At 35.0% G+C, this 20,669-nt stretch overlaps 1 protein-coding gene across 1 annotated transcript in view; it reads left to right on the top strand.

Moving 5' to 3' along the window:
• The window catches only part of ca16b (carbonic anhydrase XVI b), a 222,071-nt gene that overhangs the window by 47,292 nt on the left and 154,110 nt on the right, over positions 1-20,669 (top strand). The window contains exon 2 of the mRNA XM_056460409.1: positions 4,521-4,607. Within this exon, the coding sequence (XP_056316384.1) occupies positions 4,521-4,607 (87 nt within the window). The remainder of the gene's footprint in view (positions 1-4,520; positions 4,608-20,669) is intronic.

Here is a 20,669-nt window from a genome sequence, read left to right as displayed (position 1 = left end):
TTCTCTTTCACATGTCTTTTGATTCTCAACTCGTTTGTTCATTACACAAATGAGGGTTAATATGAATAATCACTAAACACCGCGTTTTGACACTTATTTGACAATTAAAGCGCTCACATTAAGATGACCTTAGATGTGTGCATGCTATCTCTCGGGCTTTTAAAAACATGAATGATTTGAATGACTGATTTATTTTATCTTTGCCATGATGACAGCACATAATACTTTACTTAATATTTTTGAAGATACTAGTAATCAGCTTAAAGTGATATTTTAAGACCTAATTAGGTTAATTATGCAAGTTAAGATATTTAGGTTATTTAGGGTAATTAGGCAAAACTGCTTTTATTGTATCTGAAATAAAACAAATAAGACTCTCTCCAGAAGAAAAAATATATTATAGTAAATACTGTCAATTCCTTGCTCTGTTAAACATCATTTAGGAAATATTTGAACTAGAAAAAAAAATCATAGGAGGGCAAATCATTTTGACTTCAACTGTACTTTGTTACATTTACTTGAGGAAAATCATTGGGTGACTTGTACTTTTTGAGAACATTTTAAGATTGTTACGTGAGTACATTTTAGAGGAAAAAAACTTTACTCCTGTTTTTTTTTAGAGCGCACACCTATGTTGGAATGATGCTGAAATGTGCAAGTTTAGCACCCACGGCCTCAACTTTAGTCTGCTTTCACTCTATGATGTTAAAAAGAATAGTTTCATAATGCGATGCACACTGAAAATTGAACTGACATCACATACATGAATTTCAGCTCCAAATTGAAAAAACACATAGTGGTAAGTGTCAAATTTATGCCTATTTAAACTCTATTAACTGTATTTTATAACTATGAGCACTTCTTTCTTATTATAATACCAAATTTCAAACTGTCCAAGTGTTTTACCTATTATCCCTTCTCAGACAGACAAACATCTCATGAAGCCGACAGCCCAACCCAACTTTAATTTGGAACAATTTCATAACCTTTTTTCACAAAACCAGATAATTTAAACAGCATGTTGTGATGTCTTTTATTTACACTCAAATATGGACACCTCCCAAAAGTATACAACATATGTTAAAATTAAAAGATTATAAATAATTTAGTGACTACTACATACGCTTCTACTCTTATTTGAGTAGCATTTAAGATTGTTCCTTTTACTTGTGTAAAAAAATTGCCTCAAGTACTTGTACTTTACTTGAGTATAGATATTGGATATCACCTCTGCATAAAAGCCACTGTCATCCAAAGCCAAACTCATATTTGTATTGAATATAAGAAATCTAATATCATTGGCGTTGCATTTTGCATTCTAACTGAAGTACTCTGAATTATTAAAAATGTAATATCCTGCCCAATAGACCAAAAAAGCAACCTAATTATTAGACTTTTACAATTGTATGAATGCATAAATAATGAGTAAATAAAATATGGTTTATTCAATGGCAAAATATTAACCAAAGTATCATTTATTTTAACGAATGATAACATAAGCATATTTTAAAGCAGATAAGTTGCTTTTTGGAATAAGTACCCTTGCATTCAAAGGTTATAATGATTCTGAAAGTCTCTTATCCTCTGCAAGGTCGCATGTGAAACATTAATACATAAATGGCCTTTTTATTTGAATATATTTTTCTAATATAATTTATTCATGTGAAGGCAAAACTGAATTTTAAGCAACTATTAATACAATCCTCGGTAATACATGATAATTCTGCTCAAGAAACATTTATTATTAAGGGATTTTAAAAGCAGAAGATGTAGACTACTGATTTCTTTTCATCATTTTTGTCAACGTCTCACTAGCACTTTAAAGGACTTATGCATATTAGGATACTTTGCTTATTAAAGAGCCTTCAAGATGTTGTCAAACTGAGCAAAAGTGTAACTCATAAGGTTATTAGGCATTGTATTATGTGTGACAGACTTCAAAAACAGATTTTTCTGGTATGGTGTTGAGAGAAATTAAGAAAATAAATCAGTTGCAAAATAAATCTCTTAAATTGTTTCAATATATATATTTTTTCTATTTTTCTATATTTTCATTAGTAGTTGCAAGCTTTTAGAAAACAAAAGCATGACTAAATGAATACCTCTGATTGGTCATTTTCATCATAAGTGATTTGTTATAATGCTTAATTGTCTAATAAACTGGGAAAAACTAAATCATAAGTGGCGAAAAATTAATTCTGAGATTTTCAAAATGCATCACTGTTCTCTTTTGAATCGATTCTGTGCTTAGCAGATAGCGCTGTATGCTTTACGAACAGCCATACTCTGTATATTTGACTTCAATTGAGACAACTGTAATAGGTTACATTAACAGTGGAGGGACTTTTTTTGGGATCACATTTGTATTTGAATGTGTTTTACATTGTCAAACTGCGATCTATTTGTGAGAATGAGCTAATTTTACGACTATCGATAATTGGAAAAGACTTAATATCTTAATGATTTTGTGGAAACATTTTTTGTGAATTATTTCACTGCAAAAAAATGCTTTTCTTACTAAGATTTTTTGTCTTCTTTCAAATATCTAAAAAATTTTATATCAAGAAGCATTTTCTAGGCAAGCAAAACATATTGTCTTGTTTTCAGAAATGATATGCCAATACTAAGTGAGTTTTTCCTTAAAACAAGGTAAATAATCTGCTAATGGGGTAAGCAAAATAATCTTGTTTTTTTTTTTGACATAAGATTATTTTACTTACGCCGTTGGCAGAATATTTTGTTTGTTTTAGGGAAAAATTCACTTAATTTTGGCATAATATTTCTGAAAACAAGACAATATGTTTTGCTTGTCTAGAAAATTCTTGATTCAAGAAATTTTAGATATTTGGACTAGAAACAAGACAAAACATCTAAGTAAGAAAATTATTTTTTGTAGTTTTGATAGATTATATGGAACAGTATCTATCTATCTATCTATCTATCTATCTATCTATCTATCTATCTATCTATCTATCTATCTGTCTGTCTGTCTGTCTGTCTGTCTGTCTGTCTGTCTGTCTGTCTGTCTGTCTGTCTGTCTGTCTGTCTGTCTGTCTGTCTGTCTATCTATCTATCTATCTATCGTATATTGTATATATATGGACTTTGGATCTCGACATAATAGCTTTTGAGGATCTTTTGGTCTACTTTGTTTTGTCAGAAAGCTCCTATTTAAGTGATTTCTTGATTGCGAACAGGTGAGGCAGTAATCAGGCCTGGGTGTGGCCAGAGAAATTTTACCCATGTGTAATAGTTCAGAGTTAAGTGATGTTTTATCAGCGAGGAAAACACTTTTTCACACAAAGCTATATAGTTTTGTTTTTACATATCCCTTGATAATAAAAACCTTTATATAAACCTGTATGACATATTTACCTGGGTTATCTTTGCCTAATGCTTGAATTTCTTTCATGATCTGAAACATTAAATTAACAAACATGCAAAAAAAATATGTAAATCGGTAAGCGGGCAAACACTTGTCCACACTACTCAATATATGAAGAGTTCAGATGCAAAACCTTTAAGTGCCATGTGGAATTTTCTTCTAATATTAGCAGTTTTCTCAGGCTCCTATGTCTTGATTCAATAATTTCACTTTTATAGCAAAGAATAGGTTATTTACATCACTTGTAACATGATATAACTGAACATAAACATAAGAGGCTGAGAAAAATGCTCATTATAGAAGAAAATTTCAGATGGTATATAGAGGTTTTTGCATCTGAACTCTTCATATGTATTTCTTCACAGTGACTGTGATCAATTGAAAGCTTTTTTTGCGCACTTAAATTAATAAATCTTACTGACTGAATTTTCAACAACATTGAGTAGTAATTAGTAGTCTTAGAAATTAATACATTTATATTTAATGCATTTAATACATTATACACATATTTAGGCTCTCTCTACTTGCCAAACCACATACCAAACAGGATTTTATAGTCTAAAACCTCAATAGAGTACTAAACAGATTGCATTTTTGCACTGTAAAAACACAAACGCAGGCATGTTTCAATGTAGATTTTTTTTTTTTTTTTTGCCAGAAACTGTTTGTTCCAATTATTAGCCTTTCAATTCATGAACTTCCTCTCGACAAGCAAGAGTAAAACAAGCCTGATTATCAAAAAGAAACTTTCTGTTTAAGCATGACCTCCTACCACTCTTAAAATTACAAATCATGCCATTTTATGGTAATTACGGCGACCGGAACTTCAGCTGGTGCTGAGTGTTTCTAATGAGAGGAGCAAAGTGCCAGGTTTTCACAGGTTTGGAAGCCCCGCTGAGTACTCTTTGAGTGTTATTGTTAGTGTTATTATTACTTTTGATTACTTTGTCAAGAGACACGACGTGTAAGCAGTTCTAGAGAAGCAAACCGCATACGATTTTCGTCCTCCTGCTTCAGCAAGTCAAGCCCGTATCGAGTACATGTAGCCATTATAGGCACTGCATTTTCTAAAGTGGACAGTATTGATAATGTTAATGGAAAGTCATTAGAGTGTCATCTGATTTATCTCTTACAGCTTCACATGTGGAAACCGTGCGCCGAGGGAGCTCAGCCAATCAGAGAGAGCGGAGGGCATCCGGGGAACCCTATTGGGCATATTCAGGTGAGTCATCATCCAATAAACAACGAAAATGTGTACACAGCATCAGTAACAATAGCAACAATGTTTACTCAGCATAAGCCTGCATGTGCATCTGTGGGGAATCAACCCTATTGGGAAATTTAATGAGCATATTTCCTTTTGTGAAGCTGCAGGTGGGGCTTGTCTATTAGTTTTACATGTTACTGGAAAAAAAAAACACTGCTTTGGAGCCGCTGGGCAAAATCAATGAATATTCTGAATGCTTTGTCTTAAAGTGGGAATTTTTGCATAATCTATAACTCATCTAACTCAGCAGAATTTGTAAGCGATTGGTGGATTTTTCTTATTTGGCTCTCATTGAGAGTTATGAAAATGAATCAATCAATGGCCTCTGGCGGACATACAGTCAATAATGGTGAAAAGCAGCAGCTCTTATCTCATTTCAGACTCAGTTTCTGATTTCCCCTCTCGTATTTCCAGCTGATCTTTTATCTTTTTATTTCTGACTCTTTTTTTCGTCTTCCTCTGGGCGTCTGAACTGTTCGCTTCATCAGCTCCGACAGAGCAGCGCTGGCTTGTTCTTTGCCAGCGTTTTGACTTGTGTTAGTGCTCAGAGGGATGAGAAACATTCATGCCTGTGGTTCCAGCAGCCCTCTAGCATGGAACGATCTTTAAATGGTGCTTTTTCTTTTCGTTTGTGCTTATGCTGGCAGTCATATATGTGTATTTACCATGTGAAGTCGTGCGATAAGCCCTGCGAGGCTTTCTCTCTCGGTGTGCCCGCTTTAATGGGAGATGCAGCATTTTGCAAATGTCGTTTCCATGATCCAGTGATCTATGGCAGAGAATATTGAGATTCAGATTTTGTTGTGGCTGGTTTTCACATCACCCTGCAGGAAAGCAAAGCCTAAATGATAGCTCTTTAATATCTGAGTATCTGCTGTGTGTTTCCACAGTGAATTGGGTGAATGGTGTCACGATGAAGGAGATGAAGTCCATTTCTTCTTAGACTTTTTTCTCTCTTGAGAATAAAACTGTAATCTCACATGTATCTGTTCTGTAACAACAAACTCAGATTTGCCATCAAAACAGTAATGGATCTATCTATCTATCTATCTATCTATCTATCTATCTATCTATCTATTTATCTATCTATCTATCTATCTATCTATCTATCTATCTATCTATCTATCTATCTATCTATCTATCTATCTATCTATCTATCTATCTATCTATCTATCTATCTATCTATCTATCTATCTGTCTGTCTGTCTGTCTGTCTGTCTGTCTGTCTGTCTGTCTGTCTGTCTGTCTGTCTATCTATCTGTCTATCTGTCTATCTGTCTATCTATCTATCTATCTATCTATCTATCTATCTATCTATCTATCTGTCTGTCTGTCTGTCTGTCTGTCTGTCTGTCTGTCTTTCAGTCTGTCTCTCTGTCTGTCCATCCATCTTGTGTTTTCCATAATCTATCAATCCATCCATCCATCCATCCATCTTTTGATTTTTATAGCATCATCTATCCATCCATTCATCTATCTTTTGTTCCATCCATCCATCTATCCATTCCTGCATCCATCCATCATCTTTTATCATGTTTTTATATGTACTTAGGTATCTACTGTATCTATCTTTTGTTTTTTTATTCCATGAGCTATCCATCATCCATCCATCTGTCCATCCATACATCATTGTATCATTCTATTGTTATATGTAGTTGGGTATCTATCTTCCATTTTTTGTTCCATCAGCTATCAATCCATCCATCCATCTTTCCATCATTTATTCATGCATCTATCAATCTGTCCATCATTTTATCATTTTGTTTTATATGTAGTTAAGTATCTATCTGTATTCCATTTTTTGTTCCATCAGCTCTCAATCCATCCATCCATCCATCCATCCATCCATCCATCCATCCATCCATCCATTCATGCATGCATCCATCCATCCATCCATCCATCCATCCATCCATCCATCTATCCATCCATCCATCCATACACACAAAATTTTATTATTCTGTTTTTTTATGTAGTTAGGTATCTATCTATCTTCTGTTTTTTATTCTATTAGCTATCATTCCATCTATCCACCAATCCATCCATCCATCTATCCACCCATCATTTTATCATTCTGTTGTTATATGTATTTAGGTATCGATCTTCCGTTTTTTTGTTCCATCAGCTGTCAAATCCATCCACCCATCCATCCATCCACCCGTCCATCCACCCATCCATCCACCTATCCATCCATCCATCCATCCATCTATCTATCTTTTGTTTTTTATTTCGTCATCCATCCATCCATCCTTCCATCCATCCGTCCATCCATCCTTCCATCCATCCATCCATCATCCATTCATGCATCCATATCCATTTTATCCATCTACCAACTCACCTATCCATCCTTCCATCCATCCATCCATCTGTATCATTCAGTTGTTATATGTAGTTAGGTATAAGGTATCTATGTATCTACTGTTTTTTGTTGAATCATCTATCTATCTATCTATCTATCTATCTATCTATCTATCTATCTATCTATCTATCTATCTATCTATCTATCTATCTATCTATCTATCTATCTATCTATCTATCTATCTATCTATCTATCTATCTATCTATCTATCTATCTATCTATCTGTCTGTCTGTCTGTCTGTCTGTCTGTCTGTCTGTCTGTCTGTCTGTCTGTCTGTCTGTCTGTCTGTCTGTCTGTCTGTCTGTCTGTCTCAGCTATCCGACTTTACACTGCTGATATTTCACTGTCTTTTGGAAATCCTGACAGTTGTTGTTTTTTAATGCCTAAAAGGGTTTGTGCTGATGCAAGCTGTTAGCAAATCTGGCCATAAATCAGCACTTAAACCCAATTTAACCCTTGAGATATTAAAAAAGACACCTACGAACAATACAGTTACATTCTTAGTTTGATTTCTGAGCAAAGCGGATTGTAAAATGTTTCTTTCAGTAGACCTTGACTAACTGTACTGATTTCTTCCTATAGCGTGTTTTGAACAGATGTTGCTGTTTCTGAGGTGTATCTGTGGCTCCAGAGCAGTTTCTCTGAAAGCATTAATGAGGCTAGTCAGCATGAAGGGTTTATGATTCAATTCACAAGCAATAGCTGTCTGCTGAACTTCTCGGTGCATTTCTGCTTGTCTTTTGCACATTTTTGTTTTTCATACAAAGGTTTTATCTTCTCACCCGACACTTTAGCTGTCATTTTTTCCCCTCTCTTTTTGAATCAGTTTCATTGTTTAGCAGCTTGTCCATGTCAGTGCGGGGTGTTGTAAGTAAAACCTGTGAAGTAAAACCTGTGCCAGTGTTACACCACAACAGCGGATGTGGTTCTGTGGACTAGCAGGATTTTAGGATATGTTATTCGGATCAAAGCTGTTGTTCGTTTTGAAAATGTTGCATCAAATTTCTAAGTAGTTTTGTAAGGCATTTTGAAGTGCCTTGCAGATATTACAGAAGAAAATATTACAATGTAAGGATCTCTGTCTTCAGTTACCGGTGTTGCATAAACAATAAAAGTTTCTTCAGCTTAGTAATGCTTTTTATCACACTATACATTTAGAGGCCTTAACTACTATGTACTAGGGCTGTGCAATTAATTGAAAATCCGATTTCGATTTTGGCTTCTAACGATTATGAAAAAGCATTAATCGAGATAAACGGTTATTGCGTCATATACCGCCCCCTTTCCAGCTGTACACATTTGTTGCTTTGCAAAGCTCAGTTCCACGTGCACATTACTTAAAGCATGTACTGTAATGTAACGTTTGCAGCACAGGATGTGCATCATTCATTGATGAACATTCGAATCATTCATGTTTAAAAGCGTAAACGAGACCGCACGCTTGTGTGTGTGTGCGCACGCTTAGCCTCGGAGACGAGCGGAGCACACACATCTAACGCGATCTTAATGCGAGCGCTTTAATGGTCAAATACATGCTCATTTGTGTCAGAGCACGGTGTTTAGTAAATATTCAAATGAACCCTCATTTGTGTAATAAACAAACAAGTTGAGAGTCAAAAGACATGTGAAAGAGAAACCAAATCAGAGCCGCACTGCTCTTAAAGTGACAGCGCAATATTCCTCCTGCCGCCTGTTTTTATTATGAATCAAACAACAAATGGAGAAAATCACTCTCTGCTCTTGACTGAAGAACTTTTGTAGCTGAAGTTTTTTTTTCATACAGTAAAGATGCTTAAAGCACAGTTTGTTTCATATTTTTATTATCTTGTATTTATTTCCCTTTCCTTATTTACAGGGAGGAAAATAACTGTGCATATATACAGTTAAAGTCAGAATTATTAGCCCTCCTGAATTATTAGCGACACTTTCCCCCCAATTTCTGTTTAATGCAAAGATTTATTTTCAACCCATTTTTAAACATAACAGGTTTAATAACTCCTTTCTAATTACTGATTTCTTTTATCTTTGCTATGATGACAGTACATTACATTTTACTAGATATTTTTCAAAATACAAGCATTCAGATTAAAGTGACATTCAAAAGCTTAAGGGTAATTAGGCAAGTCATTGTATAACAGTAGTGTCTTCTGCAGACAATCAAAAATATATATTGCTTAAAGGGGCTAATAATATTGACCTTATAATAGGTCTCAAAATATTGAAATAAAACTAATACGCCTTCAGAAGAAAAAATATTATAGGAAATACTGTGAAAAATTCCTCACAATCCTTTTGGGAAAAAAAAAAAAAAAAAAAAAATATATATATATATATATATATATATATATATATATATATATATATATATATATATATATATATATATATATATATAAATTCACTGGAGGGCGAATAATTTTGACTTTAACTGATAATTGTTTTGAATAATCGTGATTATGATTTTTCCCATAATCGAGCAGCCCTACTATGTACTGCAATAGCAAATAAGTACAATTTACTTATTGTATTTATTGATTGTATTGCATAGCACTTCTGGTAGTATTAAAGTGGGATATGGTATGGAACAGATTTGGTGATATGGGTAGGTTTAAAGGGGTGGTCCACTACGGGTGTGGTCAGAGGCCCTGTAATGTTATAGCAGAGAAAGCTAAAATGCCGTCAAACGCTGCTATTTCCACAGAGCTTCTGCTGTATTTGGGCTTCTAAAGGACACAACAAAAGAGAGAAGTGCTTACAGTTTAATTTTAATTATGTTACAGAGAATTATAAAAAAATGTATAGCTAGCATTGAACAAAGGAGAACTTCTAGAATCTCTCCTAGTTCAGTGCTGGATTCAGCTAAAACACCTAAAAAGAAGGAGCAGCTCCAACCATAATAGATGAAGCTGTGGATCGTGAACCACAACCTGTAAGTGTTTTTTTTTTTTTTTAATTGATTTATTACATGTATAGTTTCTAGCATTAATGGTATGTTGTATCAAGGACGTAAACAAGGATGTAAACAAAGGAAATGCTGTTTGGCACTGCTAACAATTTAGCTACAAATTTATATTTATCCATCAGACCCCTGTAAACACCAACAATCTTTACCAGAGCTGTAGTGTCACAAAAGATATGTGAATGTTTCATATTACTTACACATGCTTATAACCCAAGTATACGTGAAAGACACTTGTCAGATTTTATTTTAGAGAGCAGGCATGAGTGTCCTCTTCATTTTCTATCTGATTGTGACATGGAGCTGATCCGCGAATCACAGCACATTATGTTAGCTGACCAATCAGAGTCTCTGCACAATCAGACAGAAAATGAAGAGGACACAGGTGAACCTCATGCCTGCTCTCTAAAATAAAATTTAACAAGTGTGTTTCATGTTTATTTGGGTTATAAGCATATGTAAGTAATATGAAACTTTACATATCTTTTGCGAGTTGGTTGTTTGAGATGTAGAATGCATGGAAAGCGGCTGCATAGAGGGAGACTGCAGTGCTGCTGAAAATTGTGGCTATTTACAGCGGTTTGATGGATAAATATGATATATAATAATATTTGTAGCTAAACTGTTAATGGTGCCAAACAGCATTTCCCCTTGTTTACATTCTTGTTTATGTCCTCACTACAACATACGGCTAACGCTAGAAACTATGCATGAAATAGATCAATTTTAGCAAATAAACACACTTACAGGTTGTGGCTCACAATCCACAGCTTCTTCTATGGTTGGCGCTGCTCCTTCTTTGAGGAGTTTTTAGCCGAATACAGCACTGAACTGGGAGATATTCTGGAAGCTGTCCTTTGTCAAATGCTAAAGCTATATCTTTTTTATAATTCTCTGGAACATAATTAAAATTTAATCGTAAGCACTTCTCTTTTTGTGTTGTGTCCTTTGGAAGCCAAAATACAGAAACAGAAGAAGCTCTGTGGAAATAGCAGCGTTTGGACGGCATTTAAGCTTTCTCTGCTATAACATTACAGCGCCTCTAGACACGCCCCTTTGCTATGCATAGTATATGCGCATAAGCTGAAGCATTTGAGATCTCTCTAACCCGGATGGTTTTTTTTTTGTAGTCCCCAAACGTCATTCACTGTAGGCTTTGCTAAGCTAACTCTGTAAAAGCTAATGTCTCCTTTTACATTGACTTTGAGTGCATTACATTCAGAGATGTTGTTTATGTTCACACAGCTACATTACACAGCAACTTAAGTTTAAAATATGATAACATAGTGGACCACCTCTTTAAATAAAGCACAGACAGAACATTTCTTTATAGTATTGTGAGTGCTGCTTGTGATAACGCTACTGTGTTATTTTATTGACTATTGCATGTAAAATCAAAGTTATTGAGTTCAATTTAAGTCTTCCAAAATGATAATAAACAATGGTTGCAATTTGTTTTAAATTTTGGTTTCGGCCCAGAATTTTATTTCAGTGCATCACCGTCTTCACATTTGCCATCCAGTCAGTCTTGTATTACATACAGTAGCCTGTGCAGCACTTGTTTTGATGTCCAAATTACAGGGGGGGAAAAAGCAATTTGTCTGGTACGAGTTCCTGTGCGGTTACACTTGGTGCACATCCTTTGTGACGGCCCTGGCTAATAACTTACTTTGTAATGAACTGCATTGAATTCAAAAAGAAAGCACAACACAGAAGACACCCTGACTTCTGAACCCAAAACCTGTGCCTTTTTTTCTGTGTGGTAAACTTTTCTAAACAGCTCCTCAATTAGAACTGTTAACCTACAAGTCATCGTTAGGACACTGAAATCAGCAAGGACTGCTAGCAGGCTGTTCATGAAAGCAGTTCAGCAGCTTTTCTTAGCAAAGGCTTTAGTGTTCTTCAAAAAAAAAATAAAAATACAGTGGAATTTGAAGCCTCGTAAGTGTTTTTAGTCTGCGTGTTTGTGCTTCTTTTTGAGCCGAGCCAGAATGCACTCAAACCTTTCATGCTCTCACAATAATTTCTGTGCCAGAAGCGTTCTGTAGGCTTTACCTCTTTACCTTTTCCCTTCTTTAAACCCAATTTCACAGCGAAAAAGCCAATCAAAGCTTGACAGGTGCTGGAACAATTACAGATTGTGCCCTAAAAGCCCCATCTAAATTCTATTTCAGGATTTGCGTATGCTTTTTTATCCAATGAGTATGAAAAATAAGTGTTACAAATGCACAGGGGAATCTTGTAATGATGCTTTTGCCTGACTTCTGCTCTGCGCACACTGGAAAATTGGTAACTAATAAAATGCTGGAGGATGAAAAACACTTAAGTTGAATTCATTTACTTGCTTGAGCTTAGATAGAAAGACATTTGATATATTTAGTCTCAAAAATATGCTTTAAAAACAATAAATGAATGATTATTTTCAAATGAAAGCTAATGACCACAGCCAATGTTGTCATTTTAATCAAATGTTTAAAAAAAACAATTTAAAGGAGCCCTATCATTACCCTTTTTACAAGATATAAAAAAGTCTCTATTGTTCCTAGAGTGTGTATGTGAAGTTTCAGCTCAAAATATCCAACAAATAATGTTTTATAACTCTTTGAAACTGCCCCTTTTACAGTAGGCTTTAATCCTAATTGTGCCGTTTTTTGGCACTGTCACCTTAAATTCAAATCCAAACAATATACTCAAATACTCAAATCCAACTGATAGTTCCAAAAACTATTTAAATTGGACCTATCATGCCAGTTTTTACTAGATATAAAATAAGTCTCTATTGTCCCTAGATTGTGTATGTGAAGATTCAGCTCAAAATACCCAACAGGCAATGTTTTTTAACTCTTAAACTGCCCCTTTTACAGTAGGCTTTGACTAGTGGGCGGGGCTTTCTCACTCTGATGAATCGAAGTGTTTCTGCAGACTGTTTTTATGAAGTGTGACTATGAAAAATTAAATGAATACATTATTATCATTAGAAGCTGGTTATATTCACAGACTATTGTCATACAACTGTGTTTAAACCTCTTATAAAAGTCAGTTTTGCATAATGCGTCCACTTTAATTAATATTTTTTTTAAAAGTCAATATAAAAATCTGTGGAATTAGTAGCAAAATAATTCACCAATTCCAGCATTATGGATGTGACATCTATGGTGAATACTTGAAATTGCTTTATTGTCATTCCGCTAGATTTGTGGATATACCGAGGAACGAAATGTCGTGTTTTGGACCACGGTGCTACATAAATTAATCATAAATACAAAGACAACATTGGACATGAGAGCTATTTTTTTTTAAATCTATGCATAACTAGCATATACTATAAATTACTTAACAATACACATAAGACGTACTATGCACAAAAGACGTAACTATACACATAAGACTTGACTATACACATAAGACTTAACTATACACATAAGATGTAACTATACACAAAAGACGTAACTATACACATAAGACTTAACTATACACATAAGACTTAACTATACACATAAGATGTAACTATACACATAAGACGTAACTATACACATAAGACGTAACTATACACATAAGACTTGACTATACACATAAGACTTAACTATACACATAAGACTTAACTATACACATAAGATGTAACTATACACATAAGATGTAACTATACACAAAAGACGTAACTATACACATAAGACTTAACTATACACATAAGACGTAACTATACACATAAGACGTAACTATACACATAAGACTTAACTATACACATAAGATGTAACTATACACATAAGACTTAACTATACACATAAGATGTAACTATACACATAAGACGTAACTATACACATAAGACGTAACTATACACATAAGACTTAACTACACATAAGACTTAACTACACATAAGACAGGCTATACAAGTACTTTTACATGAGACTGAATTTAATCTGTATTTAAGGTTTAATATTGTGCAAGAGTTATTTAAGGTTGAAGCAAGCTGTGCAGCATGATTGTGGGACATTTATAGTAAACATAATTTTCATTATTGAGTTCTTGTAAGATGGAGTTTAGTTAAAGTGTCAGGTGCATAAGAGAGAAGAGTGTTTTTACAGGTGGTTTGTCAAGCCCACTCACCTGAATGAAGCACAATTGAAATGCACAGTGTTTCTAAAAGACATGGAGTGATTATGAAAGTGTCTATAGTGCAAATGTGCAACCTAGTGCAAGAGTCAGAGAGATGAGAGGGTGTCTTTTCAATAGCTGGTTCACAGAGGATACATATGTTAACAGTATATTGAAGAATTAATTTGTATTTTCCAAACAACTAACCACAGTTCAATTATCAGAAAAATATCAATCTGTGAACATGTTTTATATTTTAAATGAGGCAAATAAACATGCGTTATGGATTTGACCAAAAAAAGTAGGCAAGTTTGTGCAGTAGAATGCAACAAACTTTAATACACATCAATAATACTAATGCAAAAATAAATAAGAGTTGGCTCACTATAGAACAAAAATTATTATTTTATTTGACATTTTTGCATTTATGAGGCAAAAAGCTTCCTAATTGATGTGACGTCTGTCTGTTACGGATGTGACAGATGTAAAATTGGCACTTGCATGACTTTGGTAAATAAAACAAAATGTTTGGAAAATGACAGAGACAGTACTGTAAAATACAAGCCCACACAAACAACTTAGAAAGGGCTTCTCTATATTGACAATCTTGATATTTGCATAGAATTGCTCAATTTGTTTTTTTTATTTTGTTGTTAACACTGCAAGGATGGTCATCCAACCTTTATTCTCAAGCCTGCTTTTTTCTAGCTTGGCGTTATTTAGTTTGGAAACAGAATAAGTAGGTCTGTGTTGGTAGTTTTCCCAATTTAGCTGTGTAATGTGCAAATCAACATTGTTTATGTGCATGCCAATGACCTATAAAAGATCTCGCTAACTTTATCGGAGGGTGGATAAAATAACAGAGCCCTCCTAACAATGTATTGATCTGGAAAACCTAATAAGGAGCAGCTCCAGCTTTTGTCTTCAGAACAGCTTCCAACAATCTCGAGTGGAATATTGCTCAATCCTTCAAAGTAGAAAAGCCTCCATTCTGTGAGGGATGAAGAAAGTAAGAGTGTATCTCTCGCTTTGTTCTCCAGGAATTCACTCCAGGAAGCAATTCTCTCTATGAAGCTCTATAAGGTAGAACGAAATGTATAGAATTCTCTTTTTTTAGGTTATTTTTCCGTATAGTATCATCCAAAAGTTCAAAAATGACCCCTTTTAGTCAGCAAAGATGAGTTAAATTAACCTAAATTGTTTCTAAAGAGGTGACATAGTGGCTCAGTGGTTAGCATTGTCGCTTTACCACAAGAAGGACGATGTTTCAAGTCCCGGCCGGCTCAGTTGGCATTTCTGTTTGGCAATTGCACCACCGACTGCTCCGGTTTCTCCCATGCACAGTCCAAGACATGTATTATAGGTGAATTGAGTAAACTAAATTGGCCGTAGTGTATGTGTGTGAATGAGTGTGTATGGATGTTTCCCAGCACTGGGTTGCAGCCGGAAGGGCATCCGCATTTTGTCCAAATGAATCATCAAAAAATGTATGAAATAACATTGTCACCATATAGCATAATAGATTTATATTTAGATTAAAACAAAAATGTATATAAAGAAAGAATATAGTAAAATATTTACTTAAAAAAAATGAATCAGGCTGAATTTTCATTCATTTTCCTCCAGCTTAGTCCCTTATTTATCAGGGGTCGCCACAACGGAATGAACCGCCAACTATTCCAGCTAATGTTTTACGCAGCAGATACCCTTCCAGCTGCAACCCAGTACTGGGAAACACCCAAATACACTCATTCACACGCACACACACACACACACACAAACACATACACACACGCACACACACACACACACACACACACACTGATACACTACAACCAACGTATTTAATCCAATTCACCTATGCCACATGTCTTTGGACTGTGGGGAAAACCGGAGCACCCGGAGGAAACCCACGCCAACACGGAGAGAACAAGATATCTCCAAATAGATATGCCAACAGACCCAGCCAGGATTCAAACCAGCGACCTTCTTGCTTTGAGGTAACAGTGCTAACCTAGCCTAGACTGAATTTAGTTTTACTATCTAGTGCTATAAAAATATATTTATATATAAGATTTAAAATGACTAGTGATTAAATGATTAGTATTTTGGCCTACACAGTCTTTAAATAGAGCCTGTTAATAGGTCATTACTTGTTTTTATTGTAATTATACCCAACAAGATTTTTTAATAAAATGGTTACACTAAGTGATATTTCAGTGGGTTTCTTCTGTAAATCATGGTAAAAATAAAAATTAAATAAATTATCAGGACACATTTCAATGTACAGGAGTAAATTAAAGCTGTATTACACTTGAATAGTTTTGATACTTGAAAACACCTTTGTCTTTGACCCACATATTACTTTTTCTCATTGCTCAGGAGACTAGGATTTATTCCCACACAAGGTCTTTCTGTCGGCCTTAGATAAAGACTTTATTGCAGTCTTGCAGAGCTGTAATGAATTTCTGCTTTGTGAAGCTCTTAATATAAAGTTTTTGATATTGTGCTTTTTTGATAAAGGTGCAGAAAAGGTTTGGTGGTAATCTCTGAAATGGCACTTTTTTGTTGTTTAATTTTGGCCTTTTGCCACTTTTATTTGCTGAGAAAATATAGAAAGGGCAGGCTGTGATTGGGAGAAAAGTATCAGGCTGTCAGCGTTTTCTCAGATGCTTTTCCAATAAAATCCACATAAAAATAAATTGATCGTAGAAGAATTAGATTTCGGCAGGTTGAAGACAATTAAAATTGACATTTAAGACCTACAGGCGCAATGGGAGATTATTGGTGTCTTCTCAGGAAGAACATCTGGAAAGCAGGAAATTTAAAGGGATAGTTTAACCTAAAAATAACAATTTACTCACTATTTACTCACTTTCAAATGATTTCAAACATTAATGAGTTTCTTTTGTTCTGTTCAGCACAAAAGAAGATATTTTGAAAAATGTGGCCAACTGGTAGCCATTGACATTGGGTGAGTAATTGAAAGCAGAATTTTTATTTTGAGGTGAAGTATGCCTTTAAAAGGGACGTATTATGCACAAATCACTTTTGTAAGGGGTTTAAACACAGTTGTGTGGCAACAGCGTGTGAATATAACCAGCCTGAAATGTAAAAAAAATATATTTTTTAATCATAATTCATAGAACAGTCTGCAGACACACTTTGATTGACATTCTCCCTTTATACATATCATCGGAGGGGGAAAGCTCTGCCCATTAGTGACGATCTCTCTCTCATTAGCAATGACAGCCCTGAGTGAGAAGCAGCCATCCATCATTAGAGTTTTTACACTGAATCTGCCAAAGATAATGTCAGCGACTAAGAGGCATAGTAAATGTGGAGTTTTAGGATGCTCTCTAGTAGTGTTATCACGATACTGGAATTTCTGTACCAATCGGTACTGAAATTTTTTAAATGTCCATTTCCTGCTAGCAATTGAGCGCTGTTGAGCACGTTCTTAAAAATGCTGATTGGCCATTGTGTTTACAAGCTCAACAGAAATGACCGGGATTGGCTGTGAAGGTCAATAGTTCACCACTCTTCACCGCTGTTCACATAGCGCTAACACAGATATACGAACACTGGAGTGTTTCAGCTAATCTTTGCGATGTGTTCTTGTATCTGTGCTAGAGGGAGAAAAGCCCAAGATATTGTCTCAGAAATTTTTTTTCGGAAGTGTCATTTTGCGTGATATTGTCATCAAATTCAAAACATATACACAGGAGATGTGTGGTTTTTGACCTGTTACTTTTCTTCATTGCTCCAGAACTAATTTCATATATTTGTTATGAAATTTTAAAAATCTTCAGCGTGGTGCAATTATTTTTTACATTATTTAAGCATCTATAATTTTTTCTTTTTCTTTTTTCTTTTTGGGCATTATAAATTCTAGATAATAGACAATAAAGCCCAAAGTGTCTTCTTTCCAAAGATACATAGACTGTGAATGTAGAACAAATTATTCAGCAACTGTTTCAGTTTGGGAAGGTCATTTTTGGGTAGGTGCCTCTGACGGTGAGGACAGATACAGTCTCTAAAAACTTTTTGCAGAAATCTCATTTTACATGCTATCTTCATTAAATTTGAAATTCATAGAGGAAAATAAATATTGAACATGCAATGTTTTTTGCAATTAATTAATTATGCAATTAAACCAGATTTTGGTAAAAACCCAAACAATAAAAACATGAAAATAAAACATAATAAAAAAACCTTAAGTATTAGTCACTGTATGTGTAATATGTATGTGTAATACAGTGTCATCAAATGACACAAAGAAAAAAGTACTGAACTACTGAAAAGTATTTAATACTTTATACAAAAGGCTTTGTTGGGCACGGCAGCTTAAAGATGCCTCTTATATGGAGAATAAAGTCACCTGCATGCTCAGGTGTGTGACTTCAACAGATTGTAAAAAATCTTGATGGTTCTGTGGGTCTCGTCTATCAGATCTGATCTTTAATTTGTATTTTCTATTGGATTCAAGTCAGGTGATTGGCTGGGCCATTCTGCAGCTTCATTTTCTTTCTCTTAAAAGCATTTGAGAGTTTCTTTGGCTGTGTTTTGGATCATTGTCTTGCTAAAATGTCCACCCTGCTTTCATCTTCATCCTCCTGATAATGTTGATGTTGGACTGAAGCAGCTAATATTAATTTACACTGATGAAGGGCAGAGGGTTGCAGAGAGATTTCAGCTGCTGTCTTGGCTTTCACTGCCTTTCTGCACCTCTCTTTCTACATGTGTTCAATACTTTTTCCCTGCGTCATTTCATTTTATTATGCATTACGTCATTTGTAAACGAAATAATATTGTTTTCTTTGCATATGTGGATTTAGAAATATGCATCTTTAGTAATATGTTTCATCAGAAAAACAGTGACGTGTTTAATACTTATTTTCCCCGCTGTATAAACTCATAAGACACTTGGCTATTCACGTTATCTAGGTTATTACAAGACAAAACAAATATTGAACACAGTACAATTTTTCTTTCTTATTACTTCATTTATTCATTCATTTTCTTTTTCGGCTTAGTCCCTTTATTAATCAGGGGTCGCCACAGCGGAATGAACCGCCAACTTATTCAGCATATATTTTACGCAGCGGATGCCCTTCCAGCTGCAACCCATAACCGGGAAACACCCATACACACTCATTCACACACATGCACTACAGACAATTTATCTTACCCAATTCACCTATAGCGCATGTCTTTGGACTTGTGGGGAAAACCAGAGCACCCGGAGGAAACCCACGCCAACACTCATTACTTCATAATGTAGATTTTTTATATTATGAAACTTTCTTTATGGACCATTCATTCATTCATTTTCTATTTGGTTTAGTCCCTTTATTGATCCGGGGTCGCCACAGCGGAATGAACCGCCAACTTATCCAGCACATGTTTTTACGCAGCTGATGCCCTTCCAGCCACAACCCATCTCTGGGAAACAACCATACACACTCACTCACACTCATACACTTTGGACAATTTAGCCTTCCTTCATAATGTATTTTTTTTATATTAGGAAACTTTCTAGATGGACCATAGTAAAGCTCAAAATGTGTCTTCTTTCCAATGATACCTAATTTTTTTTTAATAGCTCACTGGGGTCAAGAACTGGTACTATTTTTATTTAGGCAGGTGTAAATGATAGGTTAATAGAAAAACAGAAATCATTTGAGGTCGAGTAAGTGATGACACATTTGTAATTCTCAAAAACTTCTCAAATCGCACAGTTTAGTCTCACTGCTGTGATGTAAAAACAACTAAGATGAAAGCAGTTTGAGCCAGACTGAAACTTTCATTCCCGATTATAACTCAACACAAGCCCTGATGCAGACGAGGCTGTAATTCAGTCTTTCTGTGTGAGCGTCAACCACTCTTCCTGATGCAATTTGTCCACGCTCGGCATATGCCGCTATAATTTTCCCATGTGATGACAAATAATGTTGCTATTTTTGTGACAGATGCGATTGCAATTCTGGCACTGGCAATGTGATCTTTTTGTAAGTCGGTTCGCTGGCACGTTCCGCTTTATAAAAACCGCATATCCAAGTGCTAATTGTCAGGTCTCTTTAATTGCAGAGACATGCCGCTAATTACCTGTCAACATAATGTGACCCACCTTTGCAGCTGCATTTGTAAATTACTTCACAATTAAACTCTTTCTTTTTTTATTCCGTTCGTGAATTCAGATGCATGTAAAGGTAGTTGTTAAATGTAATTAGATTTATTTGAGAAGACAAAACGACTCCATGTTCAGCAGCGAGGTATGGATTTGACTGAAGAAAGAGCCCAAGAATTGACTATAGAGCTGGCGAGGTGAGATTTGATTACGGTTTGTTTAAAATGTGTGTGCGTGTGTGAGGTATTTTTCAAAAGGGACAGATAATATGCCACACTGCAGGGTCTCCCCCAGGAGGTATGGGCACGCATCATTACTCATATTTTTTCCTCTCATATTCTGCCAGGTTTTCATTTTCTTCTTCTCATTCTCTCTCTCACTCTCTCTCTCTCTCTCTCTCTCACTCTGCTGTCTATCTTTCCCTCCCCTTTCCTCCTGCTATATGTGAGCAAATATTCACTTTGTGCTAAAAAGAGAGT

This window comes from Danio aesculapii, chromosome 6, assembly GCF_903798145.1.
Source record: "Danio aesculapii chromosome 6, fDanAes4.1, whole genome shotgun sequence".
Taxonomy (NCBI): Eukaryota; Metazoa; Chordata; class Actinopteri; order Cypriniformes; family Danionidae; genus Danio; species Danio aesculapii.
This window is presented reverse-complemented; position numbering and strand designations above follow the sequence as displayed.